Consider the following 12,831-nt stretch of genomic DNA (forward strand, 5'->3'; position numbering starts at 1 on the left):
TGACAGAAGGCTTACAAAGTTTGTAGCTTATTTGAGATAAGCTTATTTCTTATTTGAGATAAAAAATGTTGACTTGGGAATGTTATGGAATAGGATGGATATTGTTGAGAGAGGAATGAAATTAGAAATAAGTTTTAAAGGAGGTTTTTTTTAAAATTAAGACTATAGATACTTTGGAGAAGTAGAATTATGAAAGGTGTATTGCAGTAGGACTTAGGAGGGAGGGGTTTGGGAAGCAGCCAGAGAATCATGGAATTGTCAATCATGGAATTCCAATTGACTTGGAGTTGCCAATTCCAAGGCTGGAAGGGCCCCTCTGGAGAGGGAATGCAAAGAAATCCCAAACCACGGAACCCTCAGAGACAGAAATGCAATGGGAAAGGTCAGGGTGGGCTTTTCCCATGGGAAATTTGGGAATTTGAGGGGCACCCAGAGAAATCCCAAAACACAAAACCCTCAGAGACAGAAACACAACAGGGAAAGGTCAGGGTGGGTTTTCCCCATGGGAATTTGGGGGGCACACAGAAAACAATGGAATTTTCAGGGCTGGAAGGGCCCCTCTGGAAATCCTGCCCAGCATTAATCCAGGAACCTGCAGAAGTCAGACACGGAGGGAACTCCCAAAACACAGAGCCCTCAGAGACAAAAATGCAATGGGGAAGGTCAGGATGGGTTTTTCCCATAGGAATTTGGGGGGCACACAGAAAATCATGGAATTTTCAGGGCTGGAAGGGCCACTCTGGAGAGGGAATGCAGAGAAATCCCAAACCATGGAACCCTCAGAGACAGAAATGCAATGGGGAAGGTCAGGGTGGGCTTTTCCCATGGGAAATTTGGGAATTTGAGGGGCACCCAGAGAAATCCCAAAACACAAAACCCTCAGAGACAGAAACAGAACAGGGAAAGGTCAGGGTGGGTTTTCCCATGGGAATTTTGGGAATTTTCAGGGCTCACCTGGCTCTGGAGCTCACTCTGCTGCTTTAGGCGCAGGTTCTCGGGCGTGTCTGCCACCATGGTGAAGGATTGCTTGGGGTAGTGTCTGCAGAGGGAAGGAAAGGGTTAATGTCACTGTCCCCTGCCCCTGTTAATGCCACAGCCCCCTGTCCCCACCTGCCCAGGTGTTCAGGCACAGCAGAGCAATTCCCACCATGGAACTGTGGAGTCTTTCAGGCTGGAAAAGCCCTCCAGGATCATGGAGCCCAAACCTGTGTCCTCCCCAAACCTGTGTCCCCCCAAACCTGTGTCCCCAAGGGTCACACCCAGGTGTTGTGACCATTCCAGGGGTTTTGTGCCACTCCCAAGGAGCCAGAGGAGCATTCCCAGCCTGGCAGAGCCCTCCATGCCCCAGGATTCCCAGGAAAAGCCCTGGGAGGAAACCTGACCTGGAGCAGATCTGGGAGATCCCAGATCATGAATTCCCCCTGGGAATCCCAGAGCATTCCCAGCCCTGTGAGGAGTGCCAGCCCAAACCTTTCCTGGAATTCTGGGAGATCCCAGATCATGAATTCCCCCTGGGAATCCCAGAGCATTCCCAGCCCTGTGAGGAGTGCCAGCCCAAACCATTCCTGGAATTCTGGAATATCCCAGATCATGAATTCCCCTGGGAATCCCAGAGCATTCCCAGCCCTGTGAGGAGTGCCAGCCCAAACCTTTCCTGGAATTCTGGAAGATCCCAGATCATGAATTCCCCCTGGGAATCCCAGAGCATTCCCAGCCCTGTGAGGTGATTCCCAGCACCTCTGCCCCAGGTTTTAACAAACCCTGAGGGCTCTCCCTGTGGCTCAGCATTGTTTTTTACTGATATTCCCAATGTGAGCACCCCAATATCCCCCAAGAAAGGCACGGACAGGGACAGGGCCCAGCCAAGGGCAGAGGCTCCTCTGGAACCTTTGAGAGCAGCTCAGCCAGAGCCCAGAGCATCCACAGAATTCACAGAATGACAAAATTACAGGGCTGGAAGGGACCTCCAAGATCATAGAGTCCAACCCAGCCCCAACACCTCAACCCTGGCACCCAGAGCCAACTCAGCCTTGTTTAAACACCTCAGGGCAGTGCCCACCTCCCTGGCAGCACATTCCAGTGCCCACTCTCTCTTTCTGTGAAGGATTTTTTCCTCATGCCCAGCCTAAACTCCCCCTGGCACAGCTGGAGGCTGTGTCCTCTTGTCCTGGTGTCACTGCTGAGCCCTGCAGAGGAAATGACCTCGTGGGAATGGTGTGAGCACAAAGAACAGAACAGAATGACCAGGCTGGAAGAGACCTCCAAGATCATCGAGTCCAACCCAGCCCCAGCCCCTCAATAAACCCTGGCACCCAGAGCCACATCCAGGCTTTGTTAAACACCCCCAGGGATGGTGACCCCACCACCTCCCCGGGCAGAACATTCCAGAACTTTATCACCTTTCTGGAAAAAACCTTTTCCCTGATATCCAACCTAAATTTCCCTTGGTGCAGCTCCAGGCTGTGTGCTCTGGTTCTGTCAGTTCCTGGAGACAGAGCCCAGCCCCAGCTGAGCCCAGGCACCTTTCAGGAGCTGTGAGAGTGAGGGGGGCACCCCTGAGTCTCCTTTTCCCCAGGCTGAGCACCCCCAGCTCCCTCAGGTGCTGCTCACAGGGTTTGTGCTCCGGACCCCTCACCAGCCTCGTTGCATCCTCTGGACATGCTCCAGCCCCTCCTAAATTGGGGGGTGGCCTCACCAGTGACAAATCCAGGGGAACAACGACCCCCCCTGCTCCTGCTGGCCCCACCATCCCTGATCCATCCCCGCCCTTCCAGCCGGGATCTCCCATTGCCATGGCAACTGCATCCTGCCCTGGGCACTGATAACAGGGAGGAGATCAGGCCCCAGCTGGCCAGGAGGGCTGGGAAAGGCAGAAATCCATCCCTGGGCAGCTCAGGAGAACGGGAAAACCGCGGGAGGAGGAGGAGGGAATTAAAAACAACCTGGAAAACAACAACAAGCAGCCAGGCTGGAGTGAATGCAGAGCTGTGTCCTGCTCCAGCCCAGCCTGGGGGAGCAGCAGACAGCCAGGGATGAAGCTGGGATTAGGTTTCCTTTGGATTTTGAGGAAATCTCGCAAGGATTTGAGGCAGCTTTTGCTCAGCCCTGAGGTAGCAGGCAGCAGGGATCTGTCTGCTAGGACAGCAACAGACGGCCAGGGGGGACTGGGTGGGGAACCTTGGGGTCTCTCCTCACTGCTGGCATCCCTCCATCCCTTTATTCATCCCTTTATCCATCCCTCCTATCCCTTTATCCATCCCTCCCATCCCTTTATCCATCCCTCTATCCATCCCTCCCTCATCTCCCTGCCTGCAGTCTGCACACAATTCCCTGCTGGAATTGCTGTCCCGTGGATCCCAGGCACACACAGGGATGCAGGAGCTGCTCCCTGCAGGGGATGGAACAGGAAAACCCTGCCTGAGCTCACCAGGAGCCCAGGTGGAAACCTCAGGAAAAGCCACCTCTGGATGCAGCTGGAAAAGTCAGGGGAGACTCCTCAGGGGCTGCAGCTCCTCACAGGAGGAGTGGAGAGGCAGCTTTGATCTCTGGGACAGGGACAGGACAAGGGAAGGGCTGGAGCTGTGCCTGGGAGGCTCAAGCTGGATTTTGGGAAAGGTTCCCAGCTGCCCAGGGAATGGGCATGGCCCTGAGGCTGCCAGAGCTCCAGGTGGGTTTGGACAACAGAAGGGACAAGGGGGGAATTTTGGGGTGTCTGTGCAGGGCCTGGGGTTGGATGGATGATCCCTGTGAGTCCCAGAGCTCCAGGAGGGTTTGGACAACAGAGGGGACAAGGGGGGAATTTTGGGGTGTCTGTGCAGGGCCTGGGGTTGGATGGATGATCCCTGTGAGCTCCAGGAATGTGCCTGAAACAGGCTGGGATTGTGGGGCTGTCTGGGGTCAGCCTCATGACCCTTGGGGGTCCCTAAAACTCAGGATATTCCAGCATTCCACAGAGAACAGCACAGGGCATGGCGGGGACCCCAAACACAACCTCACAGGCAGCATCCCACAGCAGGAGGGACCCCTTTCCACCCTCAAAACCCCCAAAAAAACCCCAAAAATTCCACAAAACCCCATCTCCTGCTGCCAGCAGCCCAGAGCAGGCAGCTTTTGTGGCGCTGCTAAATCAGGTCAGAGGAATCTCCCCGGGCTCAGCTCCCGTCTGGCGCCGGCATTAGGGGAGGGCTGAGGCTGAGCCCGGCAATTCCGGGGATGGAAACTCATCCCCCTGAACCTGGAGATTCCCAGGGATGGAAATTCATCCCCCTGAGCCTGGAGATTCCCAGGGGATGGAAATTCATCACCCTGAGCATGGAGACTCCCAGGGGATGGAAATTCATCCCTCTGAGCATGGAGACTCCCAGGGGATGGAAATTCATACATCTGAGCCTGGAGATTCCCAGGGATGGAAATTCATCCCCCTGAGCCTGGAGATTCCCAGAGGATGGAAATTCATCCCTCTGAGCCTGGAGATTCCCAGGGATGGAAATTCATCCATCTGAGCCCAGAGATTCCCAGGGGATGGAAATTCATCCCCCTGAGCATGGAGATTCCCAGGGATGGAAATTCATCCCCCTGAGCATGGAGATTCCCAGGGGATGGAAATTCATACATCTGAGCCCAGAGATTCCCAGGGATGGAAATTCATCCACCTGAGCATGGAGATTCCCAGGGGATGGAAATTCATCCCTCTGAGCCTGGAGATTCCCAGAAGATAGAAATTCATCCCTCGGACCCTGAAGACTCCCAGGGGATGGAAATTCATCCCCCTGAGCATGGAGATTCCCAGGGATGGAAATTCATCCCCCTGAGCATGGAGATTCCCAGAGGATGGAAATTCATCCACCTGAGCCCAGAGATTCCCAGAGATGGAAATTCATCCCCCTGAGCCTGGAGATTCCCAAGGGAGGGAAATTCATCCCTCTGAGCATGGAGATTCCCAGGGATGGAAACTCATCCCTCTGGGAGAAGGAAGAGGCTGAGCCTGGCAGTTCCTGGAGGATGGAAATTCATCCCTCCTGCTTCAGGAGCCCAGCAATTCCCAGGGGATGGAAATTCATCCCTCTGAGCATGATGGGATTTGGGAGCCCCAGGAGCAGACCCTGCATCCCCAACCCTGAGTCTGATCCCAAAAAAACCCCCCATGGATGATGTAAATGTTTGGAAAAACCTCGGGAGCTGTGAGTGTTGCTTATATTGAGGCTTTAAAGCAGATTTTGGCATCCAGGAGCAGCCCTGGATGCAAACATTCCCTTGTCCCTGCAGCTCCCAGGGGTGACAGCCACCCCCCAGCTGGCTCAGGGATTTGGGAACCATTTGGGGAGGATTCAGCAGAGGAGAGTTAAACAAAGGAAGCAATTGGCTGTGCTCTGCCAGGAGGCTCCGAGGTCACATCCTGCCTTTCAAAGGGCTGGGGACGAGCTTAAAAAATAAACTGAGCCTTTGTCAGCACCAAAATCAGCCCCAGGCTGCAGAGATCCCAGCGGGAACGGGCACAGGGGAGGGCTGGGATCCTCCCAGGGTGGCTGGGCCAGCTGCTCCCAGAGAGCCCAGCACCTCTGTGGAGGACAGGATTTCCCCAGGATTTGTCCCAGTGTCCTGGCTGGCACCAGGAGAGGCCAATCCCACGGCCAGGCCAATGCCAGGGCTGGTTTGGGGCCAGCAATGGGAACGGGGATTTGCTCACCAGCTCTGGGTGCAGCAGGACCAATCCCATCCCATATCCCCAATCTCACACCCAATTTCCAGCAGGGGAACAACCCCAATCCCAAATCCAGGAGGTGGAACAGCAGATCCCTGGGATCCAGCACAGAAACAACCCCAATCCCAAATCCAGGGGCAGGAAGAGCAGATCCCTGTGATCCAGCAGGGAACAACCCCAATCCCAAATCCAGAAGCAGCAGCAGATCCCTGGGATCCAGCAGGGAAACAAGCCCAAATTCCAGATCCAGGAGCAGCAAATCCCTCTGATCCAGCAGGGAAGGAATCCCAATCCCAAATCCAGGAGCAGGAGGAACAGCAGATCCCTGGGATCCAGCACAGAAACAACCCCAATCCCTAATCCAGGAACAGCAGCAGATCCCTCTGATCAGGGAACAACCCCAATCCCAAATGCAGGAGCAGGAACAGCAGATCCCTGGGATCCAGCACAGAAACAACCCCAATCCCAAATCCAGGAACAGCAGCAGATCCCTGGGATCCAGCAGGGAACAACCCCAATCCCAAATCCAGGAACAGCAGCAGATCCCTCTGATCACAGAACAACCCCAATCCCAAATCCAGGAGCAGGAACAGCAGATCCCTGTGATCCCAATCCCAGCCCCAGGAACAGCAGATCCCTGTGATCCAGCAGGGAAACAACCCCAATCCCTGCTCCCTCAGCTTCAGCACAGCAAGTTTAATATAAAAAAAAAATATATTTTATATATATATAATAAAGATACAAAATATTTTATGTATTTATAAAATATACATTTAATATAAAATCTCTAAAAATCGTGTGTTTGGGAGCAGCTGGAGCTGGAACTCCAGCCTTGCCTGTCTCTTGTATCCAACTTTTCCCCACTTTTCATCTGGGAAAAGTCTCAGACTTGCCTGGATTTTCCCTTCTCCCAACTTTTAGCTCCAAGTGCTCAGGCCAAGAGCCCAGCCCAGCCCTGACTGTCACTCCCAGTGAGCCACCAGTCCCTGCCAGTGCCCAGCTGGGGCCAGGGAGGGGACAGGGAGGGGGTGGGCACCATCCCATCTGCCACCCAGCCATTCCCAAAGATTTCTGCTGGATTTCTGGCTGGGGGAACGGCAGGACTGGAGGAAGCCCAGCCCTCTTCCTCCTGCTCTCCCAGAAGAAAGAAACTCAGGAATTTGGCAGGGGGCCACGGGCTTGAACAGAGAGGACCCTGTTTGGAAAAGCAGCCTCTTCCCTGCCAGGATAAACGTTGCTTTTCCACCCCCTTCTCCTGGATCAGAGGACCTTTTCCCTCCAAATCCAGGAAATTTGGGAAGGCTGGGCTCCTCCTGGGATGTCCCCAGCCAGGCCCAGCTCTCCTGGAGTTTCTGCTGTCCCAGGATACTCCTGGGAGCAGCTGAGAAAGAACCAACCCCAAATCCAAGCCTGGAATTTTCCCTTTTTTTTCCCCACACATCCCAAGCCACTGGAAAATCCTCCAGCAACTTCCAGCTGCTCCCTTTGCTTTCAGACCAGGAAAATGGGGAGAAGGAAGGATTCTGGGGGGCAGTTTCTGTGCTCAGTGCTGGGCTGGGAAGGGTTAAAGCAGCAGCGGCATCAAAGGGAGCCCCCAGAGAGGGGGGTGAGAACCCGAGGTTGCGCAGACTCCTTGGAATGTCAGGAATTTCCCATTATTATCCCACTTCCCTGGCAGGGAGAGCAGAGAACAGGACCCTAAGCCTGGGGATGGGCAAATCCCACAGGGCCAGGGGGGGAAATTTTGGGTCAGGACACTCAGAACAGCTCAGGGGGCTCAGCTCTCAGCCAGGGCAGACCCTCCCCAGCCCAAAATCATCACCCCCTCAAAGGCAGAGCCCACCTGCCTCAGCACACACGTCTTCCCCCAAAAAAACCTCAAAATTTCCTGCTTTTCCCCCAAAAAACTGGAGCTCCAACAGTGCTGTTCCCCCACAAATAAATCAATTTATTTTCAGCCCGTTATTTGCATTGTCACCCCGGTGAGACCCCCAAGAAATGCCATTCCCTGCCCAAATTGGAATTTAATAAATTTCCTCTCAGCCCAGCTGAACTCTTGGATTTTGGACAAGCCACAGCCACCCCCAGCACCCAACCCCAGCAAAAAAAAAAAAAAAAAAAAAAACAACCTAAAAAACCCCCACGGAAATGGGAGGGTCTGGCCAAGCTCTGCTCTCACCACTTCTCCTTTCCGTGTAACTCAGAAGAGTAAATTTAAAGAGCAAAAGTAAGAACTTTAAGAGTAAAAATCAGGAATATTGGGAAGAAATTCCCCCCTGTGAGGGTCTTTCACAGGTTGTGCCATCCCTGAAGTGTCCCAGGCCAGGTTGGATGGGTTTGGGGCACCCTGGGATGGTGAAAATGGGGCTGGATGGGATTTAAGGTCCCTTCCCACCCAAATCACCCTGGAATTCCCTGACTCCTACAGGGATCTTGTCAGGATCAGCATTTTTAAAGCACCCTGTGATCAGAACCCCCTAATCCAGCACTTAGGAATTAATTACATTAATTATATTCTCTAGTTTTCCTTCTAACGACTGCCAGTGCATAAAGAGCAGCTAAAAAAATCGGATTTTCAAGCTGCCTTTTAGATATTAGAAGTATTTTGGGTCCACAGGGTCCTTCTGGATAATGGAAAAAAAAAAAAAAGGTTGGAAGGGAACATCCAGTGCTCAGGAACAGGTGGAAAAGGCCAGGAAAAAAAGGGCCCAGAGGAAAAACAAAATAAAAAAAAAAAGGAAAGAAGAGGAAAAAAAAAGGCCCAGAGGAAAAGGAGAGGGAAAAGGGTTCAAGGGAAAAAAAAGAGGCTCAGGACAAAAAAAGTACCCAGAAAAAAAAAAAAAAGACCCAGAAAAAAAAAGGCCCAGAGGAAAAAAAAAAGGAAAAAAAAAAGGGCCGTGAGCTCTTGCTCCACCCTGCCCTGCCTCCATCCCCCACACTAAGGCTTTCACCTCCCAGGTTTATTTACCTTGGGATTCTTTCCCTGCCAGGAAATTCAGGTGGCTGCACCCAGCCCAGCCTGGCCTGGTGAGCCCTGCACAGAGGGAATTTCAGGGGCTGTTCCCAGCAAAAAGGGAATTTTGGGGCCTGTTCCCAGCAAAAAGGGAATTTCGGGGCCTGTTCCCTGCACAGAGGGAATTTCTGGAGAAATTGCAGAATTTCTGGAATTCCTGCTCCTGGAGAGCTCAGGATGCCCTACAGAGCCCATGCCAGGGTGAGGAGTGGAGTTTGAGAGAGGAATATCCAGGAGATCCAACAGGAGACCCCACAGAAAATGCCACAGGAGATACCCCAGAGGAGACCCCACAGAAGGGTGCCCCACACAGGAGAGACTCCCACAGCACAGGGGATCCCCATGGGAGGATCCCCCACAAAATCCCATAGCAGACTCCACAGGAGGCCCCAAAGGAGGATCCCACAGGAGGATCCCCAATGGATCCCACAGGAGGATCCCCACACAAAGAGGATCCCATACAGGAGGAGATCCCATGGGAGGATCCCCACAGGAGTAGATCCCACACAGGAGGTCCCACACAGAAGGAGACCCCACAGAAGGGTGCCTCACACAGGAGAGACTCCCACAGCACAGGGGATCCCCATGGGAGGATCCCCCACAAAATCCCACAGCAGACTCCACAGGAGGCCCCAAAGGAGGATCCCACAGGACATCCCCACACAGGAGAGACCCCATGAGGGTCCCACACAGGAGGAGGCCCCACAGGAGAGACCCCCACAGCACGGGAGGATCCTCAATGGATCCCACAGGAGGATCCCCACAACAGGGCCCTGCACAAGGAGGATCCCACACAGGAGGAGATCCCATGGGAGGATCCCCACAGGAGTAGATCCCACACAGGAGATCCCACACAGAAGGAGACCCCACACAGGAGAGACTCCCACAGCACAGGAGATCCCCCAAAGGAGGATCCCCCACAAAATCCCACAGCAGAGTCCACAGGAGGCCCCAAAAGAGGATCCACCACAGGAGAGACCCCATGAGGGTCCCACACAGGAGGAGGCCCCACAGGAGAGACCCCCACAGCACAGGAGGATCCTCAATGGATCCCACAGGAGGATCCCCACAACAGGGCCCCACACAAGTAGGATCCCATACAGGAGGAGATCCCATGGGAGGATCCCCACAGGAGGGTCTCACACAGCACAGGAGACCCCTCATAGCACAAGAGGATTCCCCACAGGAGACACCCCCATAGGAGGGTCCCCCACCACAGAATCCCCCCAGTGGGCCCCACATGGGAGAGACCCCCACAGGAAGGGCCCACACAGGAGGATCCCCCACAGCACAGGAGAGACCCCATGGAAGGATCCCCCACAGGAGAATGCCCCACAGCACAGGAGACCCCAGTGGACCCCACAGGAGATCCCATGGAAGGTCCCACAGCACAGGAGGGAGACCCCCACAGCAAAGGAGGATCCCCACAGGAGAGACCCCCATAGGAGGGGCCCACACAGGAGGGTCCTGACAACAGGGCCCCACACAGGAGGATCCCCAGAGCACAGGAGACCCCCATGGGAGGATCCCCACAGGAAAGACCCCCACAGCACAGGAGACCCCCAACAGACCCCACAGGAGGGTCCCCACAACAGGAGATCCCATGGGAGGATCCCCACAGGGGGGTCCCCCACAGAAGGGGACCCCCACACAGGAAGGTCCCACAGGAGGGACCCCACATGGCAGGAGACCCACAGAAGGTCCCACAGCACAGGAGACCCCCAGTGGATCCCACAGGAGGATCCCACATAGGAGGGTCCCACAGGAGAGACCCCACAGCAGGAATCCCCCCCAGAAAATCCCACAGCAGGCTCACACACAGGGGAGTACCCCAGCGGGGATCAGCCCCAAAAACCCCACAGGGGAGGATCCCCACAGCACAGGAGACCCTCAGTGGACTCCACAGGAGGCCCCCACACATCAGGGTCCCACACAGGAGATCTCACACAGAAGGGGACCCCCACACAGGAGGGTCCCACAGGAGAGACCCCACACAGCAGGAGAGCCACAGAAGGTCCCACAGCACAGGAGGAGATCCCACACAGGATGATCCCCCCCCTACAGCACAGGAGACCCCCAGTGAATCCCACAGGAGATCCCACATAGGAGGGTCCCACAGAAGAGACCCCACAGCAGGAATCCCCCCAGAAAATCCCACAGCAGGAGATCCCCACAGGAGATCCCACACAGGAGGGTCCCCACAGGAGGGATCCCCCAGAAAAGCCCCCAGGACCCCCTCAGAGGACACTCACGCGTTGCAGTAGGGCTTCTTCTCGTAGCCCTTGTAGTTCTTCATGTTCAGGGTCATCTTGCAGGTCTCGCAGTGGAAACATGATTTGTGCCAGAACTGCAACACAAAAAACCCCAACCATCAGCACCAGGGATCCCAAACCCCCGCTGGAACCCCACAGTTCCCACCCAGCATGGCAGCAGTGCCACCTGTGACCCCAGGAAAACCAAATTTTCCTTCTAGGAATTGCCAGCGCATAAGGAGCAGCTACAAATACGGGATTTCCAAGCTCCTTTTTAGATATTAAGAAACATTTTGGGTCCACAGAGCTCAGGACCAGCCAGGAAAGGGAAGCACAAATCAGGATCCTTCTGGATAAGGGGAAAAAAAAAAGGTTGGTTAAATGAGCACAGGGAATATCCTGGTTAATTTAGGATAAAATTCCATCTCTCCTGATCTTCCCAAGTGCCAGGGGAGGTTTTTTTTCCTTCCATAAAACCAGGAATTCACGGATAGGAAAAGCTCCTTCTGCAAGTGACACCTCAGCAGAGGGAACAGCTGTGTTTGGAGGTTCAAAGCTGCTGCTTTGGGTTTATTTTTTTATTTTATTTTATTGCTGTTCTCTGCTCAGTGCCAGCCAGAAGAGCAGGTCAGGTGAGGCTGCACGAGCCAAGCAGGAAAAGGTTCTCATGGGAAGCAGACACAGACCCACAAGAAAGACACAATCCCAAAAAAAGCCAGACCCTGACCCCACAGCCTGGGCTGTGACAAACCCTAAAGGAGAATTTGAAGGTTCTTTTTCAGGGCTGCTCCTAAAGAAATTATTCCCACCTGGCTCTGAGCTGGGCCCAGGCTGGGAGGAGCCTGAGAACAGCTCAGAGCTGGAGTTAAAGGTTGGATTTGATGATCTGGGAGTGAAATTATTCTGATTTTGTGATTCTGAGCTCACACAGACTGAGTTCAAAGTCCTGCCAGAGTCCGGACTCCTCTTTTCCACGGGGATTTGTGGGGTCTGGTGGGAATTCCCAGGGCCCAGAGAAGAATGGGAAATTCCTCCTGGAGCAGGGAAAAAGGGAAAGCACAGCCTGGAGCAAAACCTTCACCCCTGACAGCCGGTCCTGCCCTAGGGCAAGCCCCCAAAAAATCAGAGAAAACTCCACCAAAAGCCCAATTAGCAGCTCCAAGCCCTAATTAGAGCACAGGCAAGTGTCCTTTAACACTCAGCCACCACACCCAGAGTGCCCAGCTGCTGCTTTTTGCTGGGATTTCCACTTGAAACCCTGCAAGGAGCCGATCCCCCTCTCCAAGGCCAGCCTGGATCTGTGTCCCCGCAGGGACCAAGCCCTGCTGTCACCTGCCCAGGTGCCACACCCCGTGCACAAACACTGCCAGGCTCTGGGGACGTGACTCAGCCCTGGAGAGGACAATCCTCCTCCTTTTCATTGCTCTCAGACACAGATTTGTTCCTCCCCTCTGCTCACAGCAGTTCCTCCAGCTGCAGGGGTTTTGCTCCTCTATCCTCTCTCCCAGGGTGGTTTTGCCCCTTTCCCAGTTTTTTTGGGCTCCTGCAGGATGGATCAGCAGCTGGAGCCTGAGTTTTGGGGCTGTTCTGGGGGGTGAAGGGCCCTTTGCAAGCCCTTCCCAAGCAGGAGCTGCCAGGGATGGCACCATGGGTCTGCAGGGAGGCAGCACAACCCCAGAGCCCTCTCCTTAAGGAATGTCCCAGCTTCCAGGAGGATCTGGCACAGCCAGCAGATCCCTGGGGTCCAGCAGAGGAAAAACCCCAATCCCAAATGCAGGAACAGCAGCAGATCCCTCTGATCCCAATCCCAAATGCAGGAACAGCAGCAAATCCTTCTGATCCCAATCCCAGCTCCAGGAACAGCA

At 54.3% G+C, this 12,831-nt stretch overlaps 1 protein-coding gene across 1 annotated transcript in view; it reads right to left on the reverse strand.

The window, feature by feature from the left end:
* Window positions 1-12,831, reverse strand: part of LASP1 (LIM and SH3 protein 1) — a 32,515-nt gene that overhangs the window by 14,012 nt on the left and 5,672 nt on the right. Inside the window, exons 2-3 of the mRNA XM_054649492.2 lie at window positions 10,967-11,061; window positions 955-1,039 (exon numbers count right to left, since the gene is read on the reverse strand). Coding sequence (XP_054505467.2) covers window positions 955-1,039; window positions 10,967-11,061 — 180 coding nt within the window. The remainder of the gene's footprint in view (window positions 1-954; window positions 1,040-10,966; window positions 11,062-12,831) is intronic.

Source organism: Agelaius phoeniceus, chromosome 26 (assembly GCF_051311805.1).
Source record: "Agelaius phoeniceus isolate bAgePho1 chromosome 26, bAgePho1.hap1, whole genome shotgun sequence".
Lineage (NCBI taxonomy): Eukaryota > Metazoa > Chordata > Aves > Passeriformes > Icteridae > Agelaius > Agelaius phoeniceus.